The sequence below is a fragment of the Aplidium turbinatum genome, chromosome 5 (genome assembly GCF_918807975.1).
Source record: "Aplidium turbinatum chromosome 5, kaAplTurb1.1, whole genome shotgun sequence".
Taxonomy (NCBI): Eukaryota; Metazoa; Chordata; class Ascidiacea; order Aplousobranchia; family Polyclinidae; genus Aplidium; species Aplidium turbinatum.
Window position 1 is genome coordinate 16,343,290 of NC_137476.1, and position 17,479 is coordinate 16,360,768.

The 17,479-nt window shown below is 38.1% G+C and overlaps 1 protein-coding gene and 1 non-coding gene across 2 annotated transcripts in view; one reads left to right on the forward strand and one right to left on the reverse strand.

Moving 5' to 3' along the window:
• The window catches only part of LOC145769851 (twitchin-like), a 167,025-nt gene that overhangs the window by 97,000 nt on the left and 52,546 nt on the right, over positions 1-17,479 (reverse strand). Inside the window, exon 8 of the mRNA XM_082581397.1 lies at positions 4,619-4,829. Coding sequence (XP_082437523.1) covers positions 4,619-4,829 — 211 coding nt within the window. The remainder of the gene's footprint in view (positions 1-4,618; positions 4,830-17,479) is intronic.
• On the forward strand, positions 10,532-10,643 carry LOC145771431 (U6 spliceosomal RNA). Its single transcript, XR_014289221.1, has one exon. It is a non-coding gene; the product is annotated as a U6 spliceosomal RNA (small nuclear RNA).

A 17,479-nucleotide genomic window follows, 5' to 3' on the forward strand; every position in this document is an offset into this window, starting at 1 on the left:
ATTTATGCAAGAAATTTAGTCTCTTTTGAAAAACGTTAGTGTCGATATTGCAGCTACAGTCTTTTTCGGAGTGAGTGTTATTCTTTTTCCTTGTTGAGCAGTTCAGTTGTGTTTGTAACATGTACCATGTTTTTAACTAACAAGTTTAAATTTATGAGAACATTTTGCAAAAACCTATCAGAAGTAAAATTTGAAAACGCACTTCAACTGTGAAAATTCAAACCTAAATTCTGCTTTCACGGAATCTAGGTCACGCTTCCCCACTAATGCCACTCTCACGGAATTTAGCTCACCCCATTCGTATTTCTGAAGCGATATAACTGTGTAACCGGTTTCGCTTTCATAATTCTCGCGATAGTCTATTACTTTTGTTTGTCGTATCCAGGCTTACACCTGGTGTTTGAAGATTTAGATTAAGTGGACGGGAAGGCAAGGAAGCCAATCTTCGTGTCCACCTTCCGGCATGCCTTTAAGTGTCAAAGACACAGCCAAAGACACAGCCGCATGCTCTTGAGCGGTGTCGAACCGGCACCCTTTCGATTGACGCTCCAGGGCTCTCACCACTCGGCTATGCAGCCGACAGGCTATTACTGATAAAAAAGCACTACCGGTATAATTATATTATGAAATAAGCGGAGAATTGAAAAATACTCACACTCAGAGACAGACTTTGAAAGAGAACAGACCGAACTACTCAAAAGGAGAAGGTAAAATTCAGGATTGAAGAATGTGGCTTTTCTGACACCAGTCGCAATAAACTAAATTGGTTAGAGACAGAATAAGTACTTTTCAATTTCCCGAAAAAGAACTTGTAACTTTGATTAATATTAAATATAGATTTAATATTACATTTAAATTGTTTAGTTTTTGTAGGTAGCCTAATCGGTACCCGGTCATTTGGTCGACAGACTTGGTTGACAGTCATTTGGTCGACAGACATTTGGTCGACAGGACGTTTGGTCGACAGACATTTGGTCGACAGGACGTTAAGTCGAGAGGACATTTGGTGGACAGACATTTGGTCGACAGGACATTTGGTCGAGTGAACATTTGGTCGACAGAACGATTCATTTTATAGACCATTATAATATCTGGTATGTGTGTTTATTGATCAGGGGTCTGGTTTGATTTTTAAATGGTCTAAAACGCTTTTTCTGGACGAAAAACAACCATTGTAATCGGCTGGCATTTGCTTGGTTATGTGCGCAATAAACACAAGAACTCCGTAATTTACCAAGTATAAGCCGCACTGGTGTATAATTCGCACGCCTATTTTAGCCCTAAATTTTTTGGAAAAAATAAGTTCTTGTACATAATACGCATCACGATTTTAATCGAAAGAAAAGGCAGAGAGAGCCTCCAGATGGTGATAATTATTATTTTAATTAATTTCTATCACAAAATGTTTTGTTCATTACAAAAAATCCTGTCGACCAAATGTCCTAAATAAATGTCTTGTCGACCAAATGTCCTGTCGACCAAATGTCTTGTCGACCAAATGTATTGTCGACCAAACGTTTGTCGACCAAATGTCTGTCGACCAAACGTCCTGTCGACCAAATGTCTGTCGACCAAATCATCCAAATGTCTGTCGACCAAACGACTGACAACGGCCTAATCATACCACTAGACAGACTAAATTATCCTTTTAATAACCAAATGACAGCTTCAGAAAGTTAATCCAAAACCCTACACTGGGGGGCTCGTCCGGGAATCCTAACTCTACATGTTCACTCGTGAAATTTGACAGAGGTAAAAAGTGGCAATAACGCAATGTAACGATGATTTGATTGTATTGTCTTACAGAGTAGTAAGCTAATCTCTTCGCCTTTAATAGATTATTATTGTGAAAGTTTCAAATTGTTGGATACCGTCACCATGACTTTTATGATGTCACCATATAACGTCACAGTCAGTAACAAATCTGACGTCTCCATCCTTCAGATTAGACCAGGGTACCCTCAGAATCGTAAAACAATCAACCCGAATTCCCGATAAGCTGACACCAAATAAATGGTCCTTTGTGTGAATTATGACTTCATTATTAAGTTGTAAGAATATTGACTAACAGTGAGTCCCTATCAAATTTTAATGGTATTGCAATCTGTGACATAACAGCACTACAAGGATAGCACCACGAAGAGAAATCAGTGGGCAAATCGTTACACACTTATCGTCGCACACTCACATTATAAGCTTGCTGGCAAAACCGTGGAATTCGCATTGTTGCATCACAATAACGCAAGTTCAGGCAAAATGTACGCATCATTTTCAATCAACAAACATTTTTCTCCAGTATAGAATGTTAAACAATAGCAACGTATGAAAACTTAAAGTGCCCCTGACAGGTTGGACTCAAGTATAGTAACTTTTCTAAGCATTTCCTAGCGCAGAATTATGCTTAGCGAACTTTTTAATCTTAACCTCGAAGCTCGACTGGTTAGGGCGAAATTTATGCAAAACGACTGCTTCACAGCGCCACCACAGGCGAAACTCCATATTTCACTGCTCTGGGACGACTTTGGTGGTGCTACGTCATTTTGGGTGGGCGTCGTTAGCGACGGATAAAACAAATGCTTTTTAGATGTAATTGGTGGATCACAATTTGGTCGGAGTTGGTACAAGCGGTTGCTTTTTTCAAAGATTTATTGTTTTTTGCAGTTTAATAAAACTGTACTGGATACGTTCCTACAAAACCTAAAATATACTTGAAGTGAAAAATGAAGAAATTGTACGAATCATCATTCATATTTAATTCATCATCATTCATCACTATTCATAAATAAATAAAAGTTCTTTTTCTCTCTCATAATGTGCCTTCAGTTGGCCATTGAAATCCGGTGAAAGGGCCATCTGGACTTGGAAAATTGTTTTGGATTGTCCAAACAATGCATAACGGCAGCACAATCCGATTGTTGCTTCCGAGATCACCACCTTGCAGTAGCCTATCCACTCCAATACATGCCTGTAAGCGACTAATTTTTGATACTGCTTGCAAGGAAATAAAATCACTTCTTTTATTGTGCATTCTTTAGCGTTTAGGGTATTTTTAGCCTAATGTAACATCCTTACTCTTTTGATAGGTCTCCGTTTTCTCCTTTCGGTTTATTGCTTTTTCTCCAGTCATTCCTGCTCCACATAAAAAAGTCCCCAGAACTGCAGGATGTAAGTGTGCCTTAAAATCGGTCAAATTGGTAACACAGCTAGATGTGTCTTTTTTGTCTTTCTTCAAAAGTTCTTTCGTCTGTGGCACTTCATGGCAACATACACGTTCATTGGGCTGGGGCATAGACTCGCACTTGTGGCAAACGCACCGCCTAGATTTCCCAGCACGCCACTCATTGCAGAGAAGATCCAAATCGGGTTGGTGGTGTTAACAAAATCATCTCCAGTGAAGTGAAGAGAACATATACGATTAGTTTTGTATGGTCCATCCCACTTTCAAACACTTGAAGAAAACTTTGACTATTTTCTTACACGTCTTTGTCACGACACTGTCACATAAACAGCAATTTCCAGGCATTACCTTAACCATAAATTAAGGGTAGCCTACTGTTTGTGAGATACTGCTGTTACACTGCAAATGGCTGTAGCCAGGTTAGGACAAATAAAAATTTATCAAAATTGTAGCCCTACAAGAGTCTAGAAAAACTGCAATTTCAATTGAATTGAGATGTTGTTTGATAAAAATAAACTCAACCTATTTGATCTAGGCTAAACCTGATAGTAATAATAAGTTGACTTTTTCATTTCAGTAATTCTCATTTTGCACATTAAAGAGCCTCACACATTGACGTTTTGCAGTAGTCGTACCATACCTTACCAACTCACCACAGAGAAAGAAAGTATCCTTCCCACCCATGGTGACATCACAGCGGTGTTGCCGTTTTTAATTTCGCAATTGAATGAGTGTCGGATTCGCCGAAAGTGAACGAAAGTTTACAAGCGTGTAACTGAGTAGCCTGTTGATATTTTTTACGATTTGCTGGTCAGGGAAGTTTGTTAGTGTCATCTCTTTGGTATCTTAGGTAAATTTAGCGAATTTATTTTCCTGTCAGTGGCACTTTAAGTGCCATCCCTGTACCCTTAGGAATTTCCTTGTAAACGCTTCGCGAACCTCAGGTTAAGAACCCCTGGACTACTGTAGACCCACTGATAAATTTTTAAATATGTGTATAATATATACAGTACTGCAAGTTGCCTGATAAAGCAAACTGCCTTTCAATCACTAGTGGCGCTAAGTGTGGCTTCTTAATCTACTTAATCCTCTCACACTTCTCAAAATGATGTCAAATATCTAAAAGTTGATTAAGGCATTAGATGACTGCGTCTTCAGTTTAAAATTTAAACAAAGAGTTCAACCGTCAGGATCTTGGCTTAACGTCAAAAATGGGTGATTTTAGCAAATTTAAGCCTCTTGAGGCAGAGTATCCCATTATCTGAAAGTAAAATGGCTGTTACTTTTAGATTTTTCATGGTCAAAATCATTGAAAACAATGCGAGAGGCTAAAATATTTGAAAATTTTTGAATTTTAAACAAGTCTGGACTGCTCTAGTTTAAACAAAGCAGTTTTCTCATAAAGACAAACTTTATAATTTAGCTGCCATTGATACATACCAATAATTTTGATGTTGATATTAGCTGTTGCACTTCCTTCTTTATTTTTTAAGAGAAGTGTGTAATTTCCGGAATCGGCAGCATTGAGCCCAGTTATAGCAAAAGAAGTATCTTTGTCGCTAGTTTCGGCAACAACTCGTCCCTTAGCGGACAATTTCTTGCCATCCTTGCTCCACTGAGCAATCGGTAATGGAAAGCCTTTGTACGGAATCTAAACAACAAAAAAGTGATTTAGTCAGATCAATATATGGTTTGACCCCAAAAAAATTCCTACAAAGGTTTTCCAACGTTTTTTTTGTAGTATTTATCATCAAGAATAATATATTAAAAATCTAGGAGAATCAGAGCACCGGAAAGTTGTCATTTTCAGGATGGCCGCCAAAACAGTATAATGACAATAATTCACCATTAGCAGTGGGCTATAAATGGGCAATTTTTTGTTTTGCTTTAGGGACAGTTTTTTTGTGTTCTATTTAGCCTATCTCAACATAAAATGACAAAATTTTTGGTCTGAGTTCCAAGAAAAAAGTGTGCAGGGTAAAAATTCAAAATGGCCGCTATTTTTCCCGAAAAATCACGTTTTTAGCCACAACTTGGTCATTTTGGGGTATTTTTAGCTGGTTGTGGTGTCTTACCCTATGTTTGTGGGGTCAGGCAATCTGTTTAAGCAATAATAAGTAGGCTTTAGCTTTTATGTGTAGAGTTATAACAAAATTACCAACTTTTTTAAACTTATTTTGTGGTTTTTATTTCGATCATCAACAGACTACAAACTGTATGAAATTGTTCTGCCTTCAGCTAAATCTATAAATAATTTCAAACACAAATAGCACTCTGTCAAGAAGTAGCAGCTGCAAATGCCTTGGTAAATAAGAAGCCCACAACAAAAGTAACTCTACACTTTGGTACTACACAGAGAAGTAGGATAGACAGTGATTGGCCTTGTCTCATCATAAATGTTTGTGACGATGGTGATTACACTGAATGTAAGGTGATCTCTCTACGTCCTCTCTTCTTTGCATTCGAAGATAGAGACCTGATAGTTCCCCTTTTATGTTGAGACGACCTGAAGAGACTACAGGTAGCTGCCAATGACCCTGTCTGGACTGCAGTACGTCTATGGGAGCAGATTGATGCCCTCATGACAGCTGCCGCAAGCAAAAATCTCAAGATTGAGATAGGTTTTGCAGAACAACTTGCAACAAATCATGTGCCATATCATTTTCTTTGTAACTTCCACACACATGTGAACGGTTCGATCAGGGATTCATAGTATAGGGATCGCCAACTCGGTTGAATATCCGACAACCGGAGTGTAAAAGTGTTGCCAGATAGTTTTTATATTTTTAGAAAAAATATTATTTTGGCATTTTTAAAGTAGTAGTTGCCCAAAACTTGCCCGTAAATAAATATTTTAAAACTAATCTAAAGCAATTTTATTGTTCACTTATCAAACTATCATATATTTGGCAAATTTACCCTCTCTTGTACATAAAACATATTAAGCCTACTTGAAAAATAATTACCGGCTTCAACACTTAAAACATGAAGCTCTTTATTCCTGAGGTGTATTTTAATTTTCTCAATTTTTTTTGTTCTTAACTGGTTTCTAATAATTTTTTTTACACCTGCAAGTTTTATTTAAGTTTGGTACATAAATTTAGAACATTCTTATTGCAAAGTTACACAACTACAAACTACTTTAACTCAATCTTGTGCAACTTTAAACTTCAGGTTAGTTTTAAACGGACAAGCTTTGGGCGACCACTACTATTTAAAAATGCCAAAATAATATTTTGTTCTAAAAATATAAAAAATATCTGGCAACACTTTTACACTCCGATTGTCGGATTTTCAGCCGAGTTGGCGATCCCTATACTATGAATCCCTGGGTTCGATACAGACAATCGTACAGCTATGGCTGCTCTCGAAAACAAAATTGGTCTTCGTAAACTCATGGTAAAGAGAGAGCCAGCATTGCAGGTCTACCTCTGGCAAAACAAATCTGTGGTTGAAACTGCTCTGGCAGCTTTTTTAAAGCTCGTAACCCATGAGGGAGATGGCAAGACAGCAACTTTAGCAGAACAATTTGATTTGATTTTAGAGGAAGCTGGAGTATATAAGTCGTTTAGCCTCTACAAAGAGCAACGTTTTACCCGACTTGGATGTCAGGCAGATGCAGTCTATGATTGCATTCCATACATGAAGCAGTTACTTGCCAAGGCACCGCTAAATAATCTTGTTCAAGCTTGTAAAATTTACCTTGAGAGTGATTTCATCATAGCAGGATTCAAAGCACTTGCAAATTTTACATGCCGAGTTACACTGCCCTTCCTTAACTGTGTAGAATGAGCAAACCAGGATTTGTTAATTGACATCCTTCCTCAGCTCTGCATTGACCTTGCTGAAAAAAAGACCACACTCTTCCAGACTACCATGTAGAATGGAGACATGTGAAAATGAAAGACAATGCTCCACAAAGCGATTTTGATCATTTTCTTGGAGAGATGTGCATTGTGCATCCAGGCTGGAAAAGGAGTAGAACTGCAGTGCAAGCTTGAGTATTGGGGTGTTGATCTTAATGCTGCTCAAGCAACTCCTCTCCATACACTGGTATCAGACCAACGAAAAAACCTGCTGACAACAACTTGAATGCAGAGAGGTACTTAGCTAAGTTTGGTTATCTTGCTTCACAATCGGCAAAAACACTCAAACAGGATGTTCAAGGCAAAGAGGATCAAATATGACCTTTGTCGTAAAATTGCGTTATTATTGCGTTACTATTGTTGCTACTGTGTTTCCTTTACTTTGCTTCTGGCTGATTAATTGCTGCGTGACTTCGCTTACTCGATGAGTTGCCACTCACATTGTAGTGCAGTGGCTAGGAAGCTCGCAAGCTGTTTAGTTTGAGCGCATCTTTTATTATCGTTATTTTATGTTCCATAGAGTTAAGTTTACAACCAGTTAATTAAAGCCTTACAAAGGTCAAAGTAAACTAAATGTGTTTTAGTACAATTTAATTAACTGTAAACTGATTACTAATGGACAGCAAATGCTTAAGACCGCCGACCTTCGACGTAGATGTAAATGCCTCAGATAGCACCAAGAAATGGAAGCATTGGAGGAAAACATTTCAAAATTATTTACGTCGGATCGAAAATGCTACAGCCGAAGATAAGCTCGATATTCTGGTCAGTTTGATTGATGCATCGGTGTTTTCCTACATCAGTGAATGCGCTACTTTTGATGAGGCAGTTGCGCGTTTAGAAAGTACATATGTGAAGCCCGTAAATGAAGTATTCGCCAGACACCAGCTCAACACTTGCCATCAAAACTCTGGAGAATCGTTAGAAGATTTTTTACAACGATTGAAATCGCTAAGTGGCAATTGCAATTTCATAGATTCTACCTCCGTGCAAATCAAAGAAGCGGCAATCAGGAATGCCTTTATCGCTGGTCTTCAATTTGGGTACATCCGACAGCGAATACTCGAAGACAACGTTCTTCAGCTTACTGCCGTATTTGATAAAGCAAGAAGGCTTGAAGAAGCTCGCAAGAGTGCTGATTGCTATGATTTGGTAAGCAGTAGCATGACTCCTGAAAATTCGATCGCTCCTTGCAACAGCCAGCAAGATGTCGCATCACCTCAAACTGAATGTGCCACCGTTAATCAAGCAACTTGTACGTTTTGCAGAGGAGCTCTACACAAACGAACTAACTGCCCGGCAAAACAATCCATATGCTACAAATGTGGACGCATGGGGCATTATGCTAGAAAATGCCGATCTACACAGCGAATAAACCCACGGATAAAAGCTGCTGCGTCTGACTTTGACAAAAAGAAACCAAACTTTGAACTATCTACGCTATCGACGTCAGTTAAAAATGGAGGAAATGTGACTTTGTATGTCCTGATGAATGGTTCATTAGCCAATTGTCTCCTCGATACTGGAGCTAAGCTCAACCACATGGACAGCAAATTTTGTTCTAAGGCAAAAATCGACATTGCCAGTCCCAGCACCAACATGAAAATTGATTTGGCTGTTAAAGGTGCTACTATAGAAACTCAAGGCTGCTGTGCTGCATCGGTGGAACTACAAGGCCGCAAATACTCCGATGTTGATTTTTCAGTCACGGATGGTTTGTTATGGGATATAATCTTGGGACGAGAATTCTTACGACAACATGAAACCGTGAGTTTTAATTTTGGAGGTCCTGAGTTACCTTTGCAACTCGGTGTCTTAAAGCCAATTCGAGGTCTTAAACCAGTACGGTTATTTGAACATCTGACCTCCGACTGCCGACCTATTGCAGCTAAAAGACGTAACTACTCTAAAGCAGACCAGTTATTTATTTCTGATCACATTTCGCAACTGTTGGAGGACGACATCATTGAGTCTAGCTCATCGCCATGGCGTGCGCAAGTGGTAGTTGTAAAAAACGAGAATCATAAAAAACGCATGTGCGTGGACTATAGTCAAACAATTAATAAATTCACTTATCTAGACACATATCCGTTACCAAAAATCCAAAGCATCATTAGTGAGGTATCTAGGTACAAGTGGTTTTCCACACTAGACCTGCAAAGTGCTTATCACCAAGTGATGTTGCTTCCTGAAGAAAAAAAGTATACTGCATTCGAAGCGGATGGGCAACTGTATCAATTTAAGCGAGTACCATTTGGCCTGAAAAACGCAGTTCCTTGTTTCCAGCGTGTGGTAAATCAAGTCATTGCAAAATTTAACTGCAAGGGTACTTTTGCTTATTTGGATGACATTACGGTCTGTGGTCGCACACGAGAAGAGCACGATGCTAGTTTAAACACATTTTTAAAAGCGGTGAAAGAATGTAATCTCACCTTGAACAAGGATAAGAGTATTTTTGCGACGAATTCCATCAAACTGTTGGGCTATCAAATCTCAGAGGGCATTTTACGACCCGATTCCGATAGAGCAGGGGTCACCAACCTTTTTTGGATGCGGGCCACTTTGGCATTAAGGAGAGCTGTGGCGGGCCGCACTGATAAAATTTTAGGTAGGTTGACTCTTATGTTAGAAAAGAACGCATTTCGTACCCAGTATCCAGCGTTACATGTTGTTCATATGTATGTTAGAATACCGCAGCAACAAAATTAATCGAACAACGCTACTGCCAGGCCAAGCTCCTTTTACAACACTTTTGACTTTTTTAACAATGCCTAATAAACGAGGCCACTTGTTTTGCGCACTTATAGCGAGGCGAGTGGTTTCATCAGCATATGCATCGCCAAGCAAGAGTGGTGTTGTCACTTCGCTTCACAAAAGATATCTTGCAATTAACAATTTCAGTAAACAAGGAAATGTTTTGACACATCGCAATAGAGGCAACAATAGTGACCTGCAAACAAATCAGCGAAAAATAGGCTCCAATAACAGGGAGTTATTCACAAAAATAACTCCAATAACACAGCCCTGGGTTCGATTCCAGGTCGGGTCATATCAAAGACTTTAAAAAGCGTACCGATTGTGTTCTTTCTTGCATAACGCAGTGAGGATAAATCGGGTAATAATCTGGTGATATATCACCCTCTTCCAATCTGCCTTGAGCCAGCATGGAAGCAGTACGGCTCATAACATCACATGGAACCCTGTCAAGTAACCCATGTTGATGCGCAATCTGCTGCAAGCGGAGATAGCGAATGATTATTAACAGGGAGAAAGAAACCAGGCACCATGAAACAAACGCTTGTGGAAATCACCGAAAAATCGTAATTCTATCGTAATTCATGAACAGTCTTCCGTCTAAAAAAGCAATGAGTTGGTTTTTCATACTTTTTGTGAGAGTCTATAAAACTGTCTTTCTTTTATTATAGACAACTGTCACTTGCGGTGCTTATCAGCGTGGTAAGAATTTGTTGATTAACAACATTTTGCAGTACTTGCTTCGGCAGTAGGCTACACGTACTAAAATTGAAACGATACAGAGAAGATTAGCATGGTCCCTGCGCAAGGATGACACGCAAAATCGTGAAGCGTTCCATATTTAAAAAAAAAAAAACTTTTTGCAGTACTATGCTAAATATTTTCATAATACAATCAAAAAAAGTTTTTCAATTTATATATAATATTTTGCCGATTTATTATAAATTGAGTAGGCACACAAACCTATTTGCCAACAAAAACTTGCATAAAGAGAACACTGCTCGTGTAACACAATAACGGTGAAAGGCACACTAATGTTTACATGACATTTACAAACTTAAAATAAACAACCCTATGCTCACAGAAAATCGAAAACAGACGTTTTAATCAACCACTGGGACAGAGTGGCTGGACATCGCATTGGAATAACTTTAAGCAACCCCCACCTATAACTATAATCTGATTGGTCGGTCGGTGGAATCGTATGCAAAGCGAAAATATGCTTCCTTGAAAGTATTTTTTGCCTTCGTGCTCTTTAACTCCTCAAGAAAAGTATTTTTGGTTATACTTGTACGCTGATACCTTCCGCGGGCCGCAGCGATACAGCGTGGCGGGCCGCATGCGGCCCGCGGGCCGCCAGTTGGTGACCCCTGCGATAGAGTAAAACCAATTCTTGATCTACCTGTGCCAAATAGCTCAAAAAAACTTCAACGCATTATTGGTACATTTTCTTATTATGCGCAGTGGTTGCCAAAATTTTCAGAAAAAATTAAGCCTCTTATCAATGCCGATAGATATCCTCTATGTAGTAAAGCTAAACAAGCTTTTAATACACTCAAAAACGACTTGGCTTCTGCTGCGTTACAGATAACTGACGAAACCTCGCCGTTTGTGATAGAAACTGATGCATCTGAGAATGCAATTTCTGCTTCGTTAAATCAACAAAATCGTCCTGTGGCATTCTTTTCTAGAATGTTGAACAAGAACGAACTCCGTCATTTTAGCGTGGAAAAAGAAGCCGCTGCCATAGTTGAGGCAGTTCGGAAATGGGCCCATTTTTTGTCAGGCCGCCACTTTACGATCATTACAGATAAAAAATCAGTAACATTTATGTACAGTTTCCAAAATTATGGAAAGATCAAAAATGAAAAGATAATGCGCTGGCGTATGTTATTAAGTGAGTTTGGTTTTGAAATTGTATATCTGGCAGGCAAGTTCAATAATGTGCCAGATGCCTTGTCGCGAGCCTTTTGTGCAAGCATGTTTGACAATACGTTGATTGAAATTCACAAATCGTTGTGCCATCCCGGTATCACCCGTCTTCATCATTTTATTCGGATGAAAAATTTGCCTTATTTCATTGTAGATGTGCGACAAGTTGTTAACCGTTGTAAGATATGTTGTGAAATTAAACCTAAATTTTACAAGCCGCCTAATGCGGAACTAGTAAAAGCGATCCAGCCATTTGAAAGGCTTAGTTTGGACTTCAAAGGTCCGTTGCCGTCATCCAGTAAAAATCATTATATACTAATGATAGTAGACGAATTTTCACGTTTTGCCTTTGCGTTCCCCTGTTCGAATATTGACTCAAAAGCTGTGATAACTTGTTTGAATCAATTGTTTTCGTTATTTGGTATGCCAAGTTATATTCATACTGATAGAGGTACTGCATTTATGTCTCGTGAACTGTCTTATCTTCAGCGACGTGGTATTGCATGTAGCCACACGTCTGTGTATAACGCACCCGGTAATGGTCAGTGCGAGCGTTTTAATGGAATTGTTTGGTCTGCAATCAAGTTGGCTTTGAAGTCTCGAAAATTGGATACTCGTCAGTGGGAGTTAGTGCTTCCTGATGCTTTTCATTCAATCCGATCATTTCTTTGTACTGCGACCAATCAAACCCCCCACGAACGTTTATTCAATTACAAACGTAAATCTTCGTTTGGAACGTCTGTGCCTACATGGTTGAGGTCCAGGATCTGCTTATCTGAAACGTCATGTCCGAAACAGCAAATACGACCCGTTAGTAGATGAGGTTGATGTGGTGCACACTACACCGAATTATGCCGTGGTCCGGTTGCCAAGTGGGCGGGAAACAACTGTTTCTTTACGTGACATCGCTCCGACAATGGAAGAAGAACCTGTTCTGAATGAAACAACTTACCCCAGTGGTGTGAGTGTTGGTCAAAGTACGAGTGTTGACAACGGCCCTACCGAAGAGCACCCAAATGCTTTAGACGAACCGGCAGATCAACCCTCCAATAATCCTCAGCCGACATGCTCCGAAGGATTCATTCAAGAACCGCGTCGATCTACTAGAGTTCGAAAAGGAGTAGATCGATATGGAGTTGTACCTTATATGTAAATGCTTAGTTATACTTCTGTAATTCTGTATATGCTCTCATTTTGTTGTAGGGAAGAATATCGTAAAATTGCGTTATTATTGCGTTACTATTATTGCTACTGTATTTCTTTTACTTTGCTTCTGGCTGATTAATTGCTGCGTGACTCCGCTTACTCGATGAGTTGCCACTCACATTGTAGTGCAGTGGCTAGGAAGCTTGCATGCTGTTTAGTTTGAGCGCATCTTTTATTATCGTTATTTTATGTTCCATAGAGTTAAGTTTACAACCAGTTAATTAATGCCTTACAAAGGTCAAAGTAAATTAAATGTGTTTTAGAAAGACAGATCAATGAAGTTGAGCGGTCAACCAGTACTATTCTCAAACAACTAGATTTAATGGAGTGACCTGAAGCAACAAGCAGAAACAGAAGAAAAAGAAAATGTTGAAAGAGAATTTACAAAAAAAAGTGAGAGCCAGTAATTATATTGATCAACTCTTTGCGAAATGTAAAAAACACGGGGAGCCTTTTGCATTTGTCCATGAAGTAAAAACTCTTGTTTCTAAAAAGCCACATGAGCTAAAGACATTCTTAAGACAAGAAATCCAATATCAGAGAGTCACCCACCAACATGATGCAGATGTCAGCAGCGATCTTTACCAGGTCAACAAGGTATCCCAAGAGGTGATGATAGAGAACCTCACTGTACTCTTTGGAGATGATTTCCAAGTTGAGGAAGCAGTGGTCTTCCCTTTTGAAGAGGAAGAGGAGATAAAGAGGCAGAGGGTCAGGATAAGGAAGGTCTGGTGTTTCAGCCAAACCAATCACTTGTCGTCATATGGGATGTGGGAGAAAACAAAAGATGGTACGCTGGGTAAACTTATAATGATAGTATTTGATCGCTTTTTTCGGAACAAACTTACCTTTCGTTCCTGAATTTCTAGTTGTCTAGTCTCCATAATGTAATGATAGCGTCATAAAAGATGCAATGATGACGAAACTACTTTTGGGAATTGTGAAATGGTTTTATTAACCGGCACTCCAACTAAAATCAACAGCAAACGACTAGAATACGTTAAAAAGCAAAAAAAAATGATGACGTCGTAATGACGTCATCAATTAAATTATTTTGTGTTTGTTGTGTCTCGCTTATTTGTGTGTGCTTTTAAAGCTAAAATATGCAAGAATCAAATATGTGATTGCACAAAAATGCCGAGAAAGAGCTGAAACGTGATTCCTGGGGAAATCCCCGATTTGGGAGTGATCACGTGACCCAAAAAGTTGCGGCACCCACTAAAATCAAAGTTGGGTTGACCAACTGCAAAAATATGCAAAAAATACAACATGTAACACGTTTAGCCTAAAATTTCGCCTAAGGGCCTGGACTACTAAAATAAATTATTAAATAACAAAATGCTGAAAAACACAAGATTATTTTATTTCAATAAAAAATGTCAAAAATATTTTTTTTCTCCTAGATTTTTAATACGTTATTCTTGATGATGAATACTACAAAAAATCGTTGAAAAACCTTTTGTAGGAATTTTTTGGGTTCAAACCATATATTTCATATATTGACCCTTCTAATTAAACATTTCTTATCGTCCAACAAACAGTGACGTGCTGTGTGGTTCGAGGTGGTTAGCACCGCTTGTTTTCTGAGTTATGTTGGCTAGTATTTTTCAATTTTTTTTCAGGCAAGGTGCATTTCTTTCGTTAAAAAATTACCAGGTAAACCAGGAGCAGAAAATTTAAAAAATGAAACTCTGTAGCCTATATATCGACGGTCGAAAACAAAAAAGTCGTAAGTGCATTTTTACATTTTGGAGAAAAGGCCAAAAAAAACAATTTTCTTTTTCTTTTTTAAATTTTCTTAATGCTTTTACTTGGAGCATTAATATCTGTAACTATAGTAGTAAAATAGTAGTAGATAGCCCTAAGTGCATAGGTTTTGAAAATGCAAAAAAGGAAATTTCTCAAAATGTCAATTACGACTTTCTTGTTTTCGACCGTCGATATATGCATCATATAAAGTTATATGCATAATATAAAGGAATGAGATAAATACTGAGATTAAATATTATACAGTAGCCTACCGTAGGCCAATGTGAAGAAATAAAATATTTCTACTAATTCAGTATGAAACCTGGACTTGTTTTGATAAACACGGATGTGAAATTTGTAAATCTTGCTGGAGGGTCGGGGGGCTTGTTCTTGACTTTTTTAGCAGTTGTTTCATCATGAAACTTTTTTAAATGGCAAAACTTGTTCAAAATAAGGCTATGTGACATATAAGATTGAACAAACTGCTCAATTAGGGCCTAAAATATGCATAATAAGTGAGTGATCAAAGTTAGAATACCCCAACCTTAACTTTGAATACCCGCAAATTTGGCGGAAAAAGTCCCAAAATTTTACTTGTTCAAACATTGCTTACACACACAGCGTCTACACACAGACCACATTTTGGCTAAATCTGAGCTTTCTAGCTTAAAAACAAGTAAAAATACTAGCAAATGAGTGCAAAAAGTGTTCAAAGTAGCCCTGGTTGACAGTAGCTTACTACAAACAACATGCACTTACTTTTTGATTAAATCAAATATAGTTATTACTATCTAAACCCTTGACAGCCTGTTTCACGTAAAGGAGGATCATCAGAAGGTCTTTATTCAAATAGAACTGTACTAAGTACTTTTTGATTATGTGCATTTGATGAAATCTATACGAAACTGGGTCACAGAAGCATCACAAGAACTAAGATTTACATGCAATGACAAGGAAATGATTGCCAAATGGAGTGACTTGAAAACGTTACATAAACCGAAAAATCTTGTACTGTAAAGCTTTTAAAACTTATTGATGTTGTTGTCAGTCCAAACCCTGTTGAGCGAAAAAATGTGAGTCTTTGTTTGATAGTATTTTGCCATGAAACAATTGCTGCTAAACTCATTCGCATGTTGGTTCTGCAGAAGGAACATTTTTTTTTATTAAAGTTCATTAAGTCTTTTAGTCAATGTTAAAAGATTGAATCAAGATACAATTTCAAGAGTCTACCGACAAGATTTATCATAAAAACAGCAAATGATGAAAGCTTGCATTTTTTGCCGGATTTAAATGACTTTTCTGAATCCATGAAACCAAAAAAAAAGGTAAAAGAGAAAGGTTATTTACTAATGATACAGCATCTGCACTTATTCAAACGTGCAGAGGTCTGGTTGATCTTGCAAAGTATTCGTTAAACGCTTCATGTCGCTTTTGGGAATTTTAGCAGTGACCCCAATTAAAAAAGCTTTTTCAAAATTACCCCAAGGTACTGGTGGTACGTATTTCATCAATGTGCAGCAAGTGTTACATAAAGTTAATATAAGGAAAACTAAGTTGTTGTTTGACGATGGAGCTGGTGTTTGTGATTTTGACACAACTGTTTCGCCCTTTGTTATGCCCAATCATGGCCACAGCTATATTAATGAAGACGTCGTGCAGTTTTCCCAGTTAAGTCCTCCTTGTTCAAGATATTTTGATGTGACCCAAAAAATTCCATCTTCTGTTTTTTTGTTTTCTGGCAATGCCTTGCAAAAAAGAAACTTTTTTCTGAATTTGTCTTCATCCATAAAACGAACATTTACCTTAGTTTAGCAAGCCAACTAATATCACTGGACTCAACAAGCTGCAATGCAAAGTTCTTACTAATACGGATCTTTTCTAAAACTACCGGTACGTTTTTTCTGCTGACACATTATCAATATATATACGTCTGAGAATTGTATTTAAAATTGTATTATTATTGTGTAGAATTGTATTAGAATTTTATTCTATCATAAATGACTTACTAATAGATATGAAACTCAGCGATGCGTAACAATGTTGGAAGGCTTACAGCGTAGCTATGGCTGTATACATTTACTTGAAACTTGGCACAGCAAAATAAATTTATTTTTAACATTTTTTGGGGGTTTTTGTTTTAATAAAAGTTCCTTCGTTTTCAAGTTGACGTATGGATTGCTTATGAAGACGTCACATTCTCGTTCCGCATGGGCGATATCACTAAGATTCGGGCGATTAGAAAGAAATCAGACTAACTGCCACTGTCTGGCGGTTACATCAGAATTCAGAAGCAAGGGAAAATCAAATCGTAGCATAGACTACAGTTCGTTACGGCATCACCGTAACGTTTCGAATAGGCCCGTCTAAGTTACAACCAATTGAGAAGTGTACCTTTTTGCAGTAGCTTGATTGCTGTATTTCAATATAAATAGGCTATGCCAAATTGCTGCATTCCCGGATGTACTTTTGTATATTCAAGTGCACACAAACGTTCACTGTTCACTGTTATAAGACGTCCAGGTCTTGGCAGGACTGCAGAAGAAATATAGAATCGATCCGATTTGAAAAAGTTAATTTTGTCCCTACGTGATGCAAGCAAGGGTGATATACAGTGCCGGATTAAGGGTCTGCTGGCCTGTAGGCACATTTTATAAGTGGCCTGAAAATCAGGGTGGCCAACTAAAAAAATTAGAATTATCAGTGTTGCCAAATCATTGTCACAAAGATTGTTGTTGCGACTATAACACATACCATGCAAAAACTTGGTCATATCCCAAACTAAATAACAACTTTG